The sequence below is a fragment of the Hemitrygon akajei genome, chromosome 5 (assembly GCF_048418815.1).
Source record: "Hemitrygon akajei chromosome 5, sHemAka1.3, whole genome shotgun sequence".
Classification (NCBI taxonomy): Eukaryota; Metazoa; Chordata; class Chondrichthyes; order Myliobatiformes; family Dasyatidae; genus Hemitrygon; species Hemitrygon akajei.
The window spans coordinates 41,675,043-41,696,025 of NC_133128.1; the positions used below are offsets into that span (position 1 = coordinate 41,675,043).

General features: G+C 38.9%; 1 protein-coding gene across 3 annotated transcripts in view; it reads right to left on the reverse strand.

The window, feature by feature from the left end:
- Positions 1-20,983, reverse strand: part of cd247 (CD247 molecule) — a 107,508-nt gene that overhangs the window by 9,198 nt on the left and 77,327 nt on the right. For all 3 annotated transcript variants that reach the window (XM_073045335.1, XM_073045337.1, XM_073045336.1), the window contains exons 2-5: positions 8,666-8,769; positions 6,413-6,481; positions 5,160-5,246; positions 1,891-1,932 (exon numbers count right to left, since the gene is read on the reverse strand). In XM_073045335.1, coding sequence (XP_072901436.1) covers positions 1,891-1,932; positions 5,160-5,246; positions 6,413-6,481; positions 8,666-8,769 — 302 coding nt within the window. The remainder of the gene's footprint in view (positions 1-1,890; positions 1,933-5,159; positions 5,247-6,412; positions 6,482-8,665; positions 8,770-20,983) is intronic.

Genomic DNA, 20,983 nt, shown 5'->3' on the forward strand with positions numbered 1-20,983 from the left:
AATTTATCTTAATTAAAATATTTCAATTACAAATAAATTTACCTGTCAAAGCTGTTTTGTACCCAAACTTCAATTGAAATCAACAAGAAGCATAAGCTTGCTCGTTCTGCAAAATTTAGTTCTTTCTGCTTAGTATTTTTCTCAAGTGCGATACTTTTAAAAAAAACAATGCATTCTGATATGCTGATGGACTAAAACCTGGAATCTCATCATATTGACAAATTATAATATTAGATTTCATACCACAATAGTTTTTAAAAAAATATGTTTTGTGGTGGGGAGTGTGGTTGATTAACAAATTCTACCAGTCTCCTAGTAGCTGAAGCCCTGTAGGGCAAAAGGAACAGACAAGCTCATCTGGTCTCCCTGACGAGGAGTTTTCTTTTTCATCCACAAGAGTATGACCATCATACAATTGACCACTTCTTTCCAGTGCAGAAGACTATCTCCCCAAATTGCTGTGAATACTATCTATCTCAACGCACAGTGCACATGATACTTACAATATCAAGAGAAAGAGCAGCATCAACAACCAACATACCCTTTTCTTTAATTCACAAAGGCCTGTGACTTTCATTTTTATTGACAGTTAAAGTATCCAATTTGGTTGTCCTCAGAACCTCAAACAAAACTATAAGCACACTGGGCTCAAGGAAGGTCATAGTCTTTACTCAGGCATTGTTATCAATATATCTCACCACAAAACTACACAATACCTCCACAACCAGCTTCCTCCAAAGTAGAGCTGATCCACAGCACGTGTAGAAACTGTTCAACCTACTTTACCTCTACAGCAAAACCTTGATCACAATGACCTCAGTCACACAGTGCAGTATCAAGATAATGCTTGCACATGCATACAATTGGAGAGCAACTCAAAGTACACTCGTGTACTGATAGCCTTCATTCCACCCACACCCAACCCCATATTATTAAGGGTGCAAACCTTGGAAAATATGGACCACTATTTTGATGTCAAGAATATCTTCTCACTGAGGGTGATAAAGTTTATTTTTTCCCCATTGTATTAGCAAACAATTTGGCTGTCTGGGGGAAAAGTAATGGAAAATCATGAATGTTTCTGGATTATCATATAGCATTTTTTCACGAATACCTGTATAGTTATACTGTCAGGATAAGTGAACCAACATCCCCAGATTTGAGTTTTAATTACTCTCAGCTGGATCTGTCATTCACCTTCCCTACACTAGAGTCCTGAACTAAGCACAGTGAGCTCCATCACAACAACAGATTAGCAGGAGGACAGAAATGATTCAAGGCCTTGAAAAAAACGGAACACCTATTCTTGGCAATCCCTGGTCAATGACTAACCCAAATGAAGAAAGAACCACCACCATAGTACTGAGAGCCTTGAGACTGAGTCTGGAGCATATTGAAGCCCAAGAAAAACATGGGAAGTATTGCACCTTCTCCTTTGTTACCATCACACGTATGCTCCACTACAGATCTCACCTGGACTTGATCAGTCGTCTCATAACTGGAGTGGAAGGAAGTTAACTTTTACACAGAAGAACTACCTAAGAAAATAACAATTTCCAGATTTTCCAGTCATCACTGGAAAAGACTGCAGGCAAGTTCCCCAATTTAAATGTTCTACCCACATCTAATGGGGACTTTTGTAATGTGGCAGGAAATAGATTGTACATTACAACACATAGTCGAATTCCATGTAGCTAGGAATCAAGTGTTTAATCCATCCCCAGCTGGTGGATTCTGCTGGATTCTCAGAAGAAAACAAGTTCATCAACTTTTACAGCACATGATTCACCTGGCACAAACTTGAAGTCCCACCCCCCATCAAACAATATTAATAACAAAAGCGCTTTGCTTTTAAGGCAAAACAAAGGTCAGATGCCATACATTACTTACAGAATAGGTGTCACTAGTAGCTGCAGCATTACTTCTTTCATTCTAAAAGAGAGTAAAATGAGAATTGGTGTACAAAACCACACTGTTCTATTAATTAAAGGCCTTGCACCAGCAAAATTAGATCTTAAGTGATCAGAACTTTTTCCTCAGGTCAACAACTGCCTGATTGGCCTTTTTTTTTTGTAATTTATTTTTTATTAAAGTTCATCATGAAACAAACATTTCCATAAGATGTATTTCAGATATTGTACATATATATCATATAGTCATATTTGCCACAAATCTTCACATAATATTTATCTGAGGTATACACTCATAGAAAAGAGAGGAAAGAAAGAACAAGCGAAAGGAGAAAACTATGTACAAGTAAGGAGTGTTTTTTTTTACAACATATTGATTTGCAAGGATAAAATCAGGCCTACAAGGTGTTAGGCAGTTAAACCATTTTCCCAGTATGAATCAAATTGTTTCAACTTATGATTAACAGATGCTGTTATCTTCTCCATTTTGTAAATGTCCATTGTAATTTCCATCCATGAATTTAAGGTTGGGCTCTCCTGTGAGAACCATTTCCTAGCAAGAGTCTTTTTATTCATTATATATTCAATTTTCATTAATATTCATTAAATATTTATCTCTTTTCAACCATTCTTGAGGTATATACCCAAAATATATGGTCTTATTTTCTAAGGGTATTTCACATTTAAAGATGTCTTGTAGGGCATTGTGTATCCCACTCCAGTAGTCTTTGATAACGGGGTGTTCCCAGAAAATATGATAATGGTTTGCCTTTTGATTTCCACAATTTCTCCAGCAAACAGGTTACTATCATAATGGGATTTCTGAGAGGGTGTAATAAAATATCTTATCATCAAGTTTTTCCATCCAAACTCCCTCCATTTCTGTGAACTGGTACGCTTCCATTGATACCTCCATATTATTGTCCATTCTTCCTCAGATATAATTATCCCTCCTTCCTTCTCCCATTTTGTTTTAATGTATGAAGTCGAATGTGTTTTAAGATTTGGCAAACCCTTATACATGCTTGAAATGATTCTACTACCATTATCTGAATTATATGCTTTTCTAAGTAGCTCTATCAAACATGTTCTTGCCTTGCTTACCATCCTATTAACATATAATAACATCTGTAAATACCGATAAAAGTCTTGTTTTTCTAATGTGTTTCTCTTTAAGCATTTCAAAACTGAACAGTGTTCCTTATTTCATTATATTGCAAAGAACTGTTATTCCTTTATCTGTCCAGTCCTTAAATCTAGCATCCAATTTATTTGGTGTAAAATCTGAGTCATATGCACACCATTTAAGAATTGCAATATCTCCCTCTAGTTTATATTTTTTATAATAGTTTTCCATATTTTAAGAGTCCATTTCACCCATGGGTTATCAATAGTATTTATATACCTTTGCAGGTTGTTATCAGCCAAAATTGCTTGTATTGGGATGGGAAGTATCCCCCCTCAATGTTTTTCCATTGAGCGTCATATGATGGGTTGCACCAACATATCACAGCTCTCAACTGTGCTGCAAAATAATAATCTCTAAGAGAAGGTAGGACCTATCCCCCCTTTTCCTTGGCTAATTGCAAAATTTTGAGATGAACTCTAGGCCTTTTACCCTGCCAAATATATCTTGATAACATTTTGTTCAATTCATTGAATTGATTTTGATTAATCTCTATAGGTAGGGTCTGTAAGAGATATAATGTTATTATATTTTATGAATATAAAATGCAGTATATTCATTTTAATAGATTCAATCCTTGAACTGAGACTAATAAAAGGGAATTAGGTACATCTTGTTATATCTTTATTTTTTATATAAAAGCTGATAATTACATTCTGATAATTTTGCCAAATCTTTTGGCATAATGATGCCCAAATATTTGAAAGACTCTGTTTGCCATGCCCAGGAATATCTACTTGCAATTTCTTTTGGTGGGCTATCTGATTGGCCTTTTCAGTTGGTTAATTCCATTTAATGGGTCTTTTGTGGTCCTAAGACCTCAGATTTGCACATTAAATTTAGAACTGCTTTTCAAGTAATGCCACGGGAAATGTGAAATTCTGTGTGCTTAGTGTTGCCAATAATCATCTACAGACATAAGGGGCAGGTTGCAGTGGAGAAATATTCAGGCAGCTTCTGTAAGTCACCACTGGCATAGAACCTCCAAATAGTTGAAACAGCATGCAGGCCTGACACAAGTTCAGACATGACTGTAACTTTAAAACTACCTGATGAAAGTAAAGTCACCATACAGCATTGTTTGTCAGCATATAATAGATATAACTTGGTAATCTGTAGGTCCTTGATATGGCTGATATATGCACTCCTTGAGTTTAAACCTCTGTACTTAATTCCATGTCCACAGAGCTCTACTGTTCGTGATTCCAAAGTAATTTCTTATCTCACGCTATATGAGTGATTGCTTCCTCCAAAACAAAGCTCCCCACTAATGGAAACATACACTCAGCTCCTTTGTCATTGAGGTCCTCCAAAATCAATGATGCTTCTGTAATACTTCCAAACTCCAGAAAATATGAACTTAATCTATCTTCACTCATAATGTAACCTCTCCATACCCATAAACAATCTAGTAATCCACAGTGCCTCTAAGGCATGAAGAAAAGACTCATCATATCTACATTTTCCTTTTACAGTACTCTAGGTATGGTCTCATGTGAAATCATGCACACTTTTAGCAATACACACAAAATGCTGGAGGAACTTAGTAAGAAACCTTTCTATTTTGAATTTCATCTCACTTCGGAAAGAGATCAGAAATATCCTTATCAAAGTAGATACTGTAGATGCAGGAAATAGCAGATTGGGAAGCATGGAAAAAGGAAAAGTCAGCATTTCAATGACTGTCTTCATTCTAACTACACAGTAGATGTTGAGTTTCAACAGCTCTATCATGTGAGTTTAATATCCTCTTCACTTATTGTTCCTTATATTCGTTGTCTCAACAGACCTCCCCCTCCTATATCCTAAATTCTTCCCTCTGTTTCAATCATCTTCACCCACACCTCAGTGACTGCCAGCTTGATTTGATGAACTCCTTCACTACTGCCTTTGGCTCCTAAGCTATGGATATATACATCCCAGTTCTTTTGCTTTGAGCCTCTTTGATCCACCCAGATCGCTACCCCAGACCTCTGCTGATTACGTTCCTGTTGTAGAATGGTTGTTTTATGTCTGTTTGGAATGGGTTCCTCTTTCATGGAAAAAGTGAGAAAACAAAGTACCCGCTTTGGTCCACTTCCGGCCTCTGCATCGTGCGGTCGTTTGAACCTGAGGTCTGAATAGGCATCCTGATTCTTCTTTTGCAAGCGCTGTAAAAAAAATCTTACATTAGTTTTATTGTAATTAACTTACAATATTTCACCAAAGCATACAATGAAATACTAATAACATGCAATCTGATCTTTGAGAAAACCCGGGCAACACACACTGCAGGCCAGGCAGCATCTATGGAAAAGAGTACTGTTGACCTTTCTTCATCAGGGTGTGTGTTGCTTGGATTTCCAGCAACTGCAGATTTTATCTCCCTTGAGAAAATCCAATAGTTCAATATTTGATTCATAGGCTTGTTTTCCTTAATCAATTTTATTTATTTATTTTTATAACCTTAACCAGCAAAGCAATAAATACAAAATTAAATATTGCAAGTGCAATGTAAATAATTGGATTTACCTTTTACCTTCTATTCAGAAATCCCCATTCGTGTTGATATTCCAATCTTGCAACCAGATTGGCTGGTATAGGATCACAGAGGTGGGTTCCCCAGTGTAACACTGAGCTCCTTTACTGGAATCCACATCTAGCAACTGAGTGGAGTGACAGGTAGGCTAATAGCTGTCATGTTTTGGAGCTATAATGCACACCTGTTTGACACCAGTCTTCACTGAGAATGGTCTGTTATTGACCCATCAGTTAAAATAACAATGTGCATGCTGTCAAGGAGCAAGCCTAAGATGGAAACAAATTGCTGGAGGCAGCTAAACTTCAGCGTATTTACAGTTCCTCCTACTGGTAATAATGAATTCAGAACCACTGGTTGTAGTAGGCATAATGTGTCAAGAGTGAGAGGATTGCAATATAGTACTGCATTTTAACAGAATCCATTGAAACTTATTGACAAGCTGAACTGAAGTAACCAGCATCAACATCAAAGAGAACTTGCTGGTAAAATATGTATGCTGTCTCATTACAGAATTTTCTTGACTCCCTGTTAAAGTGAGCCAACACATTCTTTTGCCACGCAAGCTCAAACTACTGTTTTCATGTACATACAGCTCGTGCATGGTATCAATGTTCCTGGAGCATGGATTTCTGCTCTAACCTGAAAATGGTTCCTGAGCCCAAAGCACATCCAGCTTTAAGATCTTCAATGGTGGGACTAAATAGTCTTTTCTGTGACGCTGGACTGCAAATAAATCTTATAACACAATAATCACCGAAATGTATGTAATATAGGAGAGTGTAAGTAGTTACATACTTCATATGCGCTTTCCATATTTGGCTGGATCATAGGAGCATCTTCTAATTTGCCTTTTGCCTTCGTCAGCTTTAAAAACAAAATGAAAATTGTTTGAATCTATCAGTCCTAATGCCTGAAATAAATATTTATAATTCGGTTATAATTTATATTCATATTTCAGAATAGAAAGATTTTCTTACTACAAATCTGGCTGAGATTTTTATAATCATATGATCATTCAGAGATTTTGCATTTTTGAATTAACAATCTTGGCTAAATTGTTGAAGGAAACCTGCCACTTGTACATTTCCAAAAGATAGTGCCTGGAGAATTTCAATTAGCTTACTGGAGGTACTCCAACTTATATGCTGAGTTCATATTCATTTGGTGTTAAAATAACAAAATAACCGAACGATTTGTATGAATGTTTTTCACAAAATATCATGCACTAACAAAGAAAGTAACCAGTGATATTAAAAAATTATCTCCAAACATTGATTATCTCGAACAAGTCCCATAACAGAAATTGCAAGTAAGGGAGATCATATGGGGGTAAGGACTAATTCTTTAAATTTACACTCCAGCATACTCACTCTCCTGAGATTTGCATAACCCCATTTCCATTCTTCATTACACCCACTTGTCTACACCATTCCCACACATCGTTTATCCACCCACCAACCAAACTCATACCACACTCCTCATTCCACCTTCTTCTGCTCTTCTCTTTATTCATACATTCTCTGTCCCAACAATGCCTCACTCCAGAACCAAATGTTCACCACCAAGGGCTGTGTACAATAGGGACTCACTGAAATTTCCTGTAGTACTAAAAGTTAGAGCTGCTTGTCCAATGACACCTGTTGTCAGTAGGAATTGGTTAATCTGTACAGGTGGTGGATGTTAGTAAGGAATTTTAGTAAAGGATTGTGGTGTTATATGAGTGAGGAACTTGCCCCAAATCTCTGCCTCTCCAGAAGGATACATAAAACATAGAATAGTACAGCACAATACAGGCTCTTCGGCCCACAATGTTGTGCCGACCCTTAAACCCTGCCTCCCATATAACCCCCCACCTCAAATTCCTCGATATACCTGTCTAGTAGTCTCTTAAATTTCACTAGTGTATCTGCCTCCACCATTGACTCAGGCAGTGCATTCCATACACCAACCACTCTCTGAGTAAAAAACCTTCCTCTAATATTCCCCTTGAACTTCCCACCCCTTACAAGCCATGTCCTCTTGTATTGAGCAGTGGTGCCCTGCGGAAGAGGTGCTGGCTGTCCACTCTATCTGTTCCTCTTAATATCTTGCATACCTCTATCATGTCTCCTTTCGTCCTCCTCCTCTCCAGAGAGAAAAGCCCTAGCTCCCTTAATCTCTGATCATAATGCATACTCTCTAAACTAGGCAACATCCTGGTAAATCTCCTCTGTGCCCTTTCCAATCCTTCCACATCCTTCCTATAGTGAGGTGACTAGAAATGGACACAGTACTCCAAGAGTGGCCTAACCAGAGTTTTATAGAGCTGCATCATTACCTCGCGACTCTTAAACTCTATCCCTCGACTTATGAAAGCTAACACCCCATAAGCCTTCTTAACTACCCTATCTACCTGTGAGGCAACTTTCAGGGATCTGTGGACATGTACCCCCAGATTCCTCGGCTCCTCCACACTCCCAAGTATCCTGTATTCTGCCTTGGAGTTTGTCTTCCCAAGTGTACCACCTCACACTTCTCTGGGTTGAACTCCATCTGCCACTTCTCAGCCCATTTCTGCATCCTATCAATGTCTCTCTGCAATCTGACAATCCTCTACACTATCCACAACACCACCAACCTTTGTGTCGTCTGCAAACTTGCCAACCCACCCTTCTACCCTCACATCTAGGTTGTTAACAAAAATCATGAGAAGTAGAGGTCCCAGAACAGACTAGTGGGACACCACTAGTCACAACCCCCCCCCCCCCCCAATCTGAATGTACTCCCTCCACCATGACCCTCTGCTTTCTGCAGGCAAGCCAATTCTGAATCCACCTGGCTAAACTTCCCTGGATCCCATGCCCTCTGACTTTCTGAATAAGCCTACCATGTGGAACCTTGTCAAATGCCTTTGCAGCCCACTTTGGGTTGATGCCTGTAATATGAAACCCTACTTTAGAATATAGTTACTCCAAAATTTTGGAAGGAACACAATACCATTGGAGTGCCATCAACCTCTTTCTGTGTGGGCCCTTGAAAGCTGACATATCACATATTTAAATAACTTACCCTTAGTTTAAGGTAGAGCGCAGTGATTATGATTCCATACACAAATAGAATTCCATCGAGAATGTAACATAGCTTAGGGTCATTCAGGGTCATACTGTCAGCATCTATCAAATTAAAAATAAAAAAGGCTGATCAACCACTTTTCTAATCAATATGTAATGTTCCAATAATGATTCCTCTGTACACAGTCAACAGTTTTCAACAGGTAACCATAATTGTATTTCCTTTCAATACTGAAAGCTAATTGGTGAATGTGATGATTATTTTAATATTTGGTTCAACACCTGGTTTGATCAGTTGATCATGGTAAAATCGGTGATCGCTAAGCGAGATATAATCTTGGAAAATTTAAAACAGATTACATTTTGTATTTTTAAAAAAGGGTCATGAACAAAAAGTATTCTGTGATATTAAAGTGCCTTTCATCATGCTGCCTGGCCTGTTAAATTAATTTGTCTTTCCTATCGTGTGTGCACCCATACGCTGTAATGTCTGATATTGCTCCAATCAGCCTTTATGCTGTGGGTACACTCATTTATACAATTGTTGTCACCAAAGAACTACACCATGTAAAATGTTTGTCACAGTTTACAAAGTTAAGCTCCAAAATAACAGGCAGTATTTTTACTGTAACAATATAAGTTACCACATTGTCTGTTGTTCCTCCAAGTCCCCTGAATATTTCAATTTTTAAATTCTCATGATCTTGCCCAGGACTAAATCAGACTCTTTCATTCTTCATCTACCTTTCTGCAATGACCGTTGGCAGTCATGCTATGCTATCCTCTGGAATACACCCATTGAACATTTATTCACTTTTTTCCTCCCTTCCTTTAACTTGCTCCTTAAAATCCACCACACTGATTTAAAAAAAAGATTTGATGATCTTTCTAATATCAAGTTCTTTTGCTTCATGTCCATTCTGATTGTTTTGCTATGCAGTGGTGTGAACTTGGTAAAAGAATGTGTATATTTTACTTCTGGTGTTTGGCAAAGTTATCTGTTTTCTTCATGTAGATATTATACAGTTTTAGAAATAATTGGTCAATTTCAAAACTGCACAAGTCAAACTGTTTTAGAGAAATTATTCCAACCATAGAAGATTGAAATTGAGAAATTTCTATCTATCTAAGAGGGCTGGAGGTGAGCCAGAGACTTGTGCTGAAGACTGTTTTCTCCAGGGGCCCACAGTTCCTACTAGTGCTCACGTGTCTCAAAAGATCAGAGCACAAAATATAGGCTAATGCTTCAGTACTGCTGAGAGAAGGCTGCACTTTTTAAGGGCCATCCTTCAGATGATATATCAAATGAAGCCCAAACTGTTAAGAGTTGGAGAAAGAATTAGATAAACACAGAAGATCATTGGACTATTTCATAGAATTAACTATTGTGTCCCAATGAATATTTAACTCTCAATCAAAATTAATGAATAAACAGATATTGTGATGACTGTCACGTTGCTTTTTGTATAAACCTGTTCCCAGAAACTGGGAGTGCTGATTCCTTGCAACCCACACAGAATGCTGGAAGAAACTCAGCAGATCAGGCAGCATATATGGAAGAGAGTACAGTTAATGATTCAGGCCGAGACCCTTCATCAAGACTCATGAAGGATCTGGGTCCAAAACGTCGACGATACTCTCTTCCATAGATGCTACCTGACCTGCTGAGCTCCTCCAGCATTCTGTGTATTTTACTTGGATTTCGAGCATCTACAGATTTTCTCTTGTTTGTCCAGATTCCTTCATTACTTCACTGACAGTGGTTCAAGGAGTATTTCGTTAACTATGAAGTTTTGGCAATATTCAAAAAGAAAGTTCTAATTCTTTCTCCAACTCTGTGATATATTTGGCATTTAAAACCATCACTTTTAGAAACTAGGTGTGTGTATTATTTTATTAATTTATCTACTTAGAGATACTGCACAGTAACAAGCCCTTCCTGCCCAACAAAACTGCCACTGCCCAATTACACCCATGTGACCAATTGACCCATGTGTCTTTGGAATATGGGAGGAAACTGGAGCACCTGGTGGAAACCCATGTTGTAGTGTAGGCCTCCGTTAGTCTCAACTGACCATGGATTTGCACCTTGGAAAGTTTCCAGGGCGCAAGCCTGGGCAAGGTTTTTTTTTAATGGAAGACCGGCAGTTGCCCAAGCTGCAAGTCTCCGCTCTCCACGCCACCAATGTTGTCCAAGGGAAGGGCATTAGGATCCATACAGCTTGGCACCAGTGTCGTCGCAGAGCAATGTGTAGTTAAGTGCCTTACTCAAGGACACACACGCAGCCTCAGCCAAGGCTCGAACTAGCGACCTTCAGATCACTAGACGAATGCCTTAACCACTTGGCCATGCCAAGTGATCACACCATGTGACCACACCATGGCCACACCATGTGATCACAGGGTGAACGTACACACTCCTTGTAGATAGTGGTGGGAATTGAAACCAGGTCACTGGCACTATAAAGCATTACACTAACTGCTACATTACTGCGCTGCGCCCACAATGTGATGGTATTCTACTTGATCCAATGGGATAATTTGTCCAGTAAGGGAAGAGCCACATTGTACAGCAGAACAGCACCTTCCTATCCCTTAAAACAGGCACAGATCTGACCAAGGATATACATCACTGACTACTCCTGTAACGAAGTGTAGTGACCTCTGGGTTGATCCTTCTAGCTCTGTGCTGCCAGTGCTAATGGGAAATAACATTATACCAAAGCTCCTGTGAAATTATAATCAAGAATGGGACATCCTAAAGTGCCTGTCCTACTGTACTGTAAAGACTTCTCTAAGTGGCCAACAGTCTTTCCTCGACTTCCTAACCAGAAGACCACAATCTGTGCAGACTGGTGATAATATCTCCTCCTCGCTTACAGTCAACACTGGCACACCTCAGGGGTGTGTGCTTACCCCACTGCTCTTCTCAGTCTATACCCATGACTGTGTGGTTATGTATAGTTCAAATACCATCTGTAAATTTGCTGATGATGCAACCGCTGCTGGTAGAATCTCAGGTGGTGATGAGATGGTGGTAAGGAGCAAGATATACCAACTAGTGGAGTGGTGTCACAGCAACAACCTTGTCAGAAAGATGAAAGAGCCGATTGTGATTCAGGAAGGGTAGGACGAGGAAACACAAACCAATCCTCATAGACAGATCAGAGGTGGAGAGAGTGAGCAATTCCAAGTTCCTGGGTGTGAAGATTTCTGAGAATCTAACCTGGTCCCAACATACAGTACCTATGCAGCCATAAAGGAAGCAAGACAGAAGCCATATTTCAATAGCAGTTTGAAGAGATTTGGTTTGTCAACTAAAATTCTTAAAAACTTCTATAGGTGTATCGTGGAGAGCCTTCTGACAGGCTGCATCACCTCTTGGTATGGAGGTGTGACTGCACAGGGCCGAAAGAAACCACTGAAAGTTGTAAAATTAGGTTTATCTTGGGTAGCCTCTGTAGTACTGAAGACATCTTCAAGGAGTGGTGCCTCAGAAAGATGATGTCCATTATTAAGAATCCCATCACCTAGGGCATGCCCTCTTCTCATTGTTAATGTCAGGAAGAAGGTACAGAAGCCTAAAGGTACACACTCAGCAATTCAGGAACAGCGTCACCTCTGCCATATGATTCCTATATGGACGTCGAACCCCTTAACACTACCTCTCTTTATAAAAAATATATACTGTTTTTGTTTTTGCATTTTAATCTATTCACTATACATATTTATATACTTCCTGTAATTGATTTACTTATTGATGTTTTTCTTTCTATATTTTCATGTATTGCATTGAACTGCTGCTGCTAAGTTAACAAATTTCATGCACATGCCGGTGTAATAAACTTGATTCTGATACACAAAATGGATGCTATTCCATTTCTCTCTGCCCAAAGTAATTTTGTCCTGTCTCTGCATTCTTTTTTTCTGTTTCTCTCTTTTTAATCTGACAGTAATTGTTCACTGTTTGCTGGTTGCAGCAATCTGCATCAGTATCATGTGGTAAAGCTGACGTGTTTATTTCAGAAGTTTCTGAAATTAAGGGATCCTTTACAAAAGAGTTTAGGCATTGGAGGCAGGGATCGAGCTTGTTTTCCCCTTACAAAATCATGTCTGATCGTCTACCTTAAACATCACATTCCTGACTTGATTCCCATGTCTCTTCCTTTTATATCTAGGTATCTATTAAATACAGAAATTTCTCCTTGTTTCATACCCAAATAGTTTATCCTTTATTGTGAGATGTGGCACCTTGACTTGTAGACAATGCACGTCTAGCCTACTCAATCTCTCTGCCATCTGAGGAACAAGGCTGGTGAATCTTTATTACACTCACTCTTTAGCAAATACAGTATTCATTTTTTTTTAAGTAGACACCAAAATTATAAGCAATGTTCCAGGTGCAATCTCCATATAATTGTAGTAAGACATTTTTAGCTTTACACTCAAATCCTCTACCAATTAAGGCATACATATTGTTTGTTTTTATGTGTTAAACCTGCATGTTAGCTTTTTGCAACATGGTGAAGGACACCCAAGTGTTTGAGTCTATCACCCTTTAAGGGAGGGAACTTAGCATTTGCTTTTGCTACCAATGTGGAGAACCTCACATTTTTTTTCACTTTGTACTTTCATCTCCTTGTCTGCTTGTTTAACCTGTCTGCATAAACTTGAAGCATCTTGGTATTCTCATCACCATTTGGATTCGGACTTAGTTTCGTTTCATCAGAAATCTTGGAAATAAACCAAAATAATAGATTGTCCTGCAGTGAATGTAACATTAGATCCGAGTGTATTCTTTTGGACCTAATCAGTTGACAATATCCAGAACCAAGCAAGCATCGAGACAAGAACCACCAGCATAAGGTGGGGGAAGTGTAGGTGCAGGGGTTGTGTGTGTCGGGGTGTACTTCCATTGTGGGCTTTGGGGAGTGATGTTTCTAGGAAGTTAGTCCAGTTGGTGAGCTCAGGAGGGGATTAGCTTTGTGCATGATTGCTCAGGTTGTGAATTTAGCTACTGGTATGAAGAGTTTGAGGGAGGAGGCTCTAGGTCAATGCAGGAGAAGGAAAGCAAGGCTTACTGGTAGGGTTAGATGAAAGGAGGGTCGGTAAAATTTACGACAGAATCAAATGGCCTGTTTGTGATCTGTAGACTGTTATTCTATGTCTTTTATTTTTCTGTCTCTATCAATGCTTTTCACCCTCCTTAAGAGTGGGCAGGAAGCTTCTACAGAAACAGAGATGAGAAAGTTTGAGTTATCAAGTAGCCACCAAGTGGGTCATTGAACTTCAAAAAGGGAGGAAATCTGTGGTGGAGATGAACTTCAAAAAAGCTCTGTAGGTACGTAGTTCTCTACTGAGAGGGGATGCTTGCTGTAGAACAAAATACTAACCCTATCAGTGCAGTAACAACATGATTCAAATTGTTTATTTCTAGGTCATCGAATCAAGATTTTCCAACCGTTTGAAATGACCTGTCTGTGAGTCCTTCGTAACACAGGAGTTCAAGAGCTCAAGTTCTATGTACATTCTTTATATTGAAATTTCTTTTGTATCATCTTTTAATTTATCTGGGGCATAGGCCGCTACCAGCAGCTTTTATATCTCAGATAAATGATGGGAGAAAAGAAATTAACATCAGGAAGAATGTTTTATCCACTAGTTAAAGGCATTACCTAGCATTTACCTTCCTTCACCTTACCATATGACTATTATTCAAGTGAATCTTGGTTAAGATCAAAGCTGAAATCAAACCTGGCCATTCAAGAATATCCCAGCAAGAAATTTTGGAAATTATCATGCGAAAAACAACATCGACAATTTTTCCTTGCTTCTCCAAGGAGTGCTGAATCATCATTCATTTACCTTTGAACTTAGAAAAGTACAACTCAGGAGCTGGCCCATAACCGTGATGTCAATGCAAACTAATCCCATCTCTGCATTGGGTCTATATACCGCCAATCCAATACGTGTCTATCTAAACTGCTTTCACCAGTTCCCATAGTAGCACTTTCCAGGTACCTACTGCACTCAGTTAAAAGTTCCTGCCTCATAAATCACCTTTAACCTTCCTCCCTCACCTTAAATCTATGCCCTTGTGTATTCAATATTTCCACCCGGTGGAAAAAGACTCTTGACTACCTTCCCTCTCTACGCTTCTCATAATTGTAAATAGTTTTGCCAGGTCACCCAACAACCTTTGACACTTCAGAGAAAACAATACAAGTTTCTCCAAGCTCTCCTTACAGCTAACACTCTATAATCCAGGCAACATCCTATGAACACTCTCTGAAGCTTCCACATCTTTCCTGTAATGTGGTGACTAGATAATGCTCCAAAACTTTATACATGTCTTCCTGACTCTTACACTCAACATCTTGACTGATGTATGCCATAAGCTGCCTTTACCACCTGATTTACTTTTGTTGCCACTTTTAGGAAGTTATGGATCTGCATCCTGAGATCCCTCTGTGCATCAATGCTCCTAAGGTTCCTGTTATTTATTGTACAGCTTCCTCTTGCATTTGATTTCCAAAAGGACAATACCTCAGACTTTTCCAGGTTAAGCTCCATCTGCCATTTCTTTAATCACACTAAATTGGTCTATATACCGCTGAATCTTTTGATGACCTTACAGATTGTGCCAAGTTTTGTGTCATCTGAAAACTTACTGATCAGCACAAACAACAGGGATCCCAGCATTGATCCTAGTGGAACACCACTGATCATAAATCTCCAGTCAAAGGAACATCCCTTCACTACTACTCTCTTCTATGACCAAACCAGTTTTGAATCAAATCTAATCTACAAAGTCTCGATGAAATCAATACATTTTTAATCTTTAGGATCAGCTGACTCATGAGGGTCCTTGCCACAAGCTCAACAATGTTTTTTTTACTTTGGGATGGATGAGAACAGATAACAGAAACATTTAGCTCAGAAACTAAATGAAGAAGTCAGCAATATATTTCTACTTTTTGAAACTAGTTTGTCTTGACCTTAGAAACCAAGGTTGTTGACTGCCATAATAATTTGGAATATTTGTTTTTGATAGTCTCATTTAACAAAAATACCTGCATAGTTCTATCTCTCATTCTAACATTGGTGGAAACCCAATTCTAATTGTTCATACTATTTCATTATTTATCCATCAATTTTTCCATGGTCTAGAAGATCAGTCCAGATGAAGGATCTTGACCTGAAACATTCCTCCATAGATGCTGCCTGACTCCGTAAGTTACTCCAGCAGTTTGTTTTTGAATCAAATATGAAAACTTTAATCAACAGCCAAACTGAATAAATTACAAATAACGTGAAAGATGTTAAGATCATTTGAAACTGGAGATTAAACTGGAAGGTTTAAATTCTTTGAGGCCTACCTTACATTGTCATTCAGAGAGTTTCTGACTTTATTTCTTTCTGTATTAACCACATCTTAGGACATCCTAACTGCACCTAAATTTGTTCATTTCGATTAGAATGTACCCTGTTGATGTTTTATAATTGTGCTTACAAAACAGAATAATTTGACTATAAATATATGAATTTGTGATTCCTCTTTACATTAGTGATGCAGATTATAATTACCACCCGTTACTGATTTCTCGTTTGTCAGGTTCATTAGTTTCAATGTGAGTTTCTGCTTGTGGTGAGCTCTGTTTCTGAGAAACCACTGAATTAAAAAATACAGACTCAGGTTCCAAAACTAGTTTGGTCACCAATGGAATCTATTTCAGTTTTTTCACTTATGGTGTACAACATCATCTTAATCTCTCCATGGAATAAGCCTTGCTGTATATTTTTTTAAAACTCAGCAAAAGCCATTTTAAATAACAGTGTCAATTCTTTATAAATGTGACATATTTCAACTCATTGTATGATCAGAACCATTTTCTTACAACTTCAGCAACTTAATAGAGTTTTCAGAATTAGCCATCCACAACACCACATACAGAGCCTCCCCAGCTAACAACTCCCCAGCTATAACTCCCCAGGTTCCTCCCTCATGGAACAACTGCTTGTGACCACAAGTCAGAAATGTGGTTTCTTAGCAATATATTTAAAATAAAACTTAAGCCAACCAAGGCAACACAGAAGAATATAATGTGGCTCATATGAACAAATTGTTCAAATGTAACTTCAATCAAAGCACTAAGCTAGTCTTGCAAAAGACTCTATGTATTTTATCCATAAAAAGCATGTCACATACAATCCTACTAATTGCTGCTCAGTTGCCTACAATCAATGCACTGTGATGGAAAACATAAATGACAATACCTATTTCTTATTTACCATTATTATCATCATCATTGCCTGGTTTGGTTATGATGGGTCCGGATGACTCTTACAGCCTTAATCTAAATATGCACAAGTAAGTTGATTCTTGAGAAGTTAAGAGCATCTGTCCTTGACATAAAGGCGACTTTCAACAAAGCATGGCATCAGGGAGTCAAGGTAAAATTTACTTGGTTACTTTCCATGGAGGCAGATGGCTTTAGTTGTGAGCAGTAAGACCAAAACAACATTTAGGCTTGGGCTGTTATGTGAGAACTAGTATTAATGAAGACATTAAACATTTTCACCAAGAGAAAAGTTTTAGTGTGTTTCCTTGACATTCAATGATGTAATCATCACCATCCCTCTCCATCAAGATATTTGGGGTCTCATTGACTAGAAACTGGACATCCTATATAAAATGTGCTATAGGTAGGTTAATTAGCAACCCATCTCCCCCATACGTTTCCTCATTGCCACACGGTGGAGAGAGTTCATACTGTCTATTCTCCAATAATGTTATTCTCCAAGTTCACTTCAGCAGCACTTCCCACAACTGTACACCTCTTTGAAGGACATGGTCAGCAGGTTCCCTTCAAAGTGCCTTTGAAATACATCATCCAGAGGGTGAGCTGCTGTCTTCAATACAAGCTTGAACGTCATCTATCTGAGCACAAATGCAATCTTTGGGACTCAATACTGAATTCAACAATTTTGAATAATGTGTTTCCTGTATGAATACAAGGTTACCCATCTATAATATTAAGATTTTCTCTCTCCACAAATACTGTTTGATCTGTTGGGTGGTTCCAGCATTTCCCTTTCAATTTCAGGTTTCAACAACAGCGCTAATCTGTATTGCACAGTTTTGACATTTTTTTCTCACTCTAACTGCTGTCATTAATTGATTAACTGGACTCCTATCTGGCCATTGGGATCATCTGGTTGACCCTGTTCTTACTTTATGAGGGATATTCCCTATGTCCCATCCATCAGAGATATTTCTCTTGTCCAATCCCTCAGTTTGCTTTACAACCATAAATTCATTTATTTTCTTCCTGGTTCTGAAGTTCCTCTTTCCCAGATGCTGCCTGACCTACTAAGTATTTCCAGCATTTTAGGATTTTATTCTGGATTTTCAGCAGTTGCAATTTGTTGACTTCCAGCTACCTTGCTATAGTCGTGAGATTGTTCCTAAGATAGGGTAGACAATGCTGTTCTTAAGGCAGAGTTGAGTTTTATACCAATTCAGCATAACCTTCTAACTTTTAATTTTTTTTCTGATGTTTTTATGCTGTGTATGCCATTTATGTCTTTTAGCAGTCTTCTCAGCATCCATTTCTTCATCAAAGAGCCCTCAAAATCTTATCTATATCCACCAGACATTATCTGCTGTACATCTTGCTACAATTTGAAATAATTCCATTGAGTCGCTTTGCTCTTCACCCGTGTTATCATTCTCTGCATGAAATTCTCCATTACTTGCCTTTGCACTATTTACACATTTTGTCAACTGTAACTGTTAAATTATGACCAGTGTACAAAATTATAAAACTGACCTCAGAGGGATAGTGTTGGATACTGAAAAGTAACAATCATGCTTGTTTCTCTAAGCCACTTACCCACACAGCCACTGGCACTGGTGGGATTCTGTCATGTGGTGTGTTAGGAAGTATCATTTGGAAGCTGATACACAATAAATATGATCAAAATGTGATTGTAGAAGGTATATTTAGTAAGTTTGCAGGTGGCATAAATTTTGATGGTGCTGTATAACATGAAGTTACAGAAATGTGGCCAAGCAGCTTCTCACAACAGAAGGTTTTGAATCATGGGACAATTGGAGAAGCTGACCTTGGACTATTGTGGGATCCAGTAGCTGGACCAGCCATTCAGTCTGAGCTCTCTGGTAGGTGCCAGTGACCACAATGTAGGTCTGTTGATGAATGGTTTAACCTAAGCATGTATTCAGGGAAAGAGTGGAATAGAGAGGCGGACTGATTGGAGACTCAGTTTCCTACCTCTACCTCACTTGTAGGGTTATATTCAAAGCTTCCCCAAAACTCATTATCCTTTGAAGCAACTAGTAGTAGTCCTCCCACCTTGCCATTCTGTTGGTCCAGCTGAGAGAAGCTTCTGGAAGGTCACAGCAGGAATATAATTACCACCACACACCCCTTCAGCAAGTCAGAGCATTGATGACTCCACCCTAGTGGTTAGCAGTGAAGAACCTCAACTGACGGTGTGAGGACCTCAGCCCGTGAAGATATCCACTGAGGGCTCCAACCAAGGGAGTGAAGATGTCAGCAGAATCTTCCGAAGCAGGAGACCAATGTTTATGAAAACCAGAGAAACCTGAAATCTGCGAAACCAGTGAGATGCCTGCAACCATTCCGAAGCAAAATGGACAGTGCTTGGGCCTCTGACAGATAGAGCTTAAGTTAGAATTGCACGATGAAGTACGTAAATGTACGTGTGCACATACTGTACATGCATGTGTGTGTAAAGCTGTGTTTGCACTGAGACCTGACCCGTGTCCTTTTGATTGTTCAAGCACCTGGTAAAACACACTTCAAGAGCGATTGATCACAGTGTTCAGAAAATGTACTAGCAACAGAACAAACAACACCCTCAAAATGCTGAAGGAACTCTGCAGGCGAGGCGGTATCTATGGAAAAGAGTACAGTCAACATTTCAGGCCGAGACCCTTCATCAGGACTGGAGCTGACTCCTCATCTTTCTTCCCATGGTCCTGATGAAGGGTCTTGGCCCAAAACATTGACTGTACTCTTTTCCATAGATGCTCCAGCATTTTTTGTGTGTTGCTTGGATTTCCAGCATCTGCATGTTTTCTCATGTTTGTGATTAGCAACAGGTCAATTGATAAGATGGTCAGAGAAGTGGTGAATGGAGTTTAATTCTGAAAAATGTGAGGCATTACACTTGACAGTACAAATAATGCTGAATGAATGGTGAGGTGTGGAGGCTTTGGAGAGGGTACAGAAGAGGTTTTCCAGGATATTGCCTAGATTAGAGAGTATTAAATATAAGGAGAGGTTGAACAAACATGTACAGGGACAGGCAGGGAATTGGGGGATAGGGCCCATGTGCGGGCAGGTCGGATTAGTTTAGATTGACATCATGGTTACTGTAAACATGGTGAGTGAAGGACCTTTCCTGCAATGTTTTGTTGTTGTTCTATGATAGAGATAGAGGGTGTGCTGCTCAAGATATCAAACCTAGCCAGGGTTTTTAATTAAGCCAAGTCTGGACTTTGTGTCTACAACAGGTTAAACTCCCTTCCACATCTCACCAATCCCAACTCTCTCCATGATATTTCTCTCTAGCAGCCAGAGTTGGAACTGAAGCCTTTTAATTCCATCCTCCACCTTGAGTGAAGTTGGAGTATATTTCTTCACTCCTGTGCCCCACTTCAGCAACCATGGGACACAATACAAAGCCTATGCGTTAATATATACTGCATACTTCCCAATTTCTTATAAGCAGCATTTCTACCCCAAATATTCCACATTTAGTGCTGTTTTGTTGTCCGTACTTTGTACTTGCTATGTCTTTTTTTGATTTTTTGCCACTGTTATTTTAAAAAAATTTATTATAAGCTTTCTCCAGTTTATTTTTAGCTCTGCGCATCTTAGAAAATGACAAAAATACAACAAAAGAATGCATGGCCACAAAACATTTAATGTCCTCAGAACCTAGTCAAGTTCAATATATGCATCAAATCTCATCTCTCAACAAGTGCACACTCTACTCCACCTAATGCACCTCACGTTGATCAGGACCATTATCTAAAGTTCTCATGTCCCACCCACATGAAGCTCTCAGCATCTACAGCAATGAAGCAAAGGTAGCAGATTTAGCAGATAAATTTTCAGACATATGCTAGCACATTTTGTCTTCTGTTGCAATTGACTGCCAAACCATTATCTCAAGAGGAGACTAACCAGATCCAGAAAAACTCTGCTCTTGAGAACAGAGCATTGGAGACTCAGCTGTGACAGATGCTGCCATGGACTTCCCA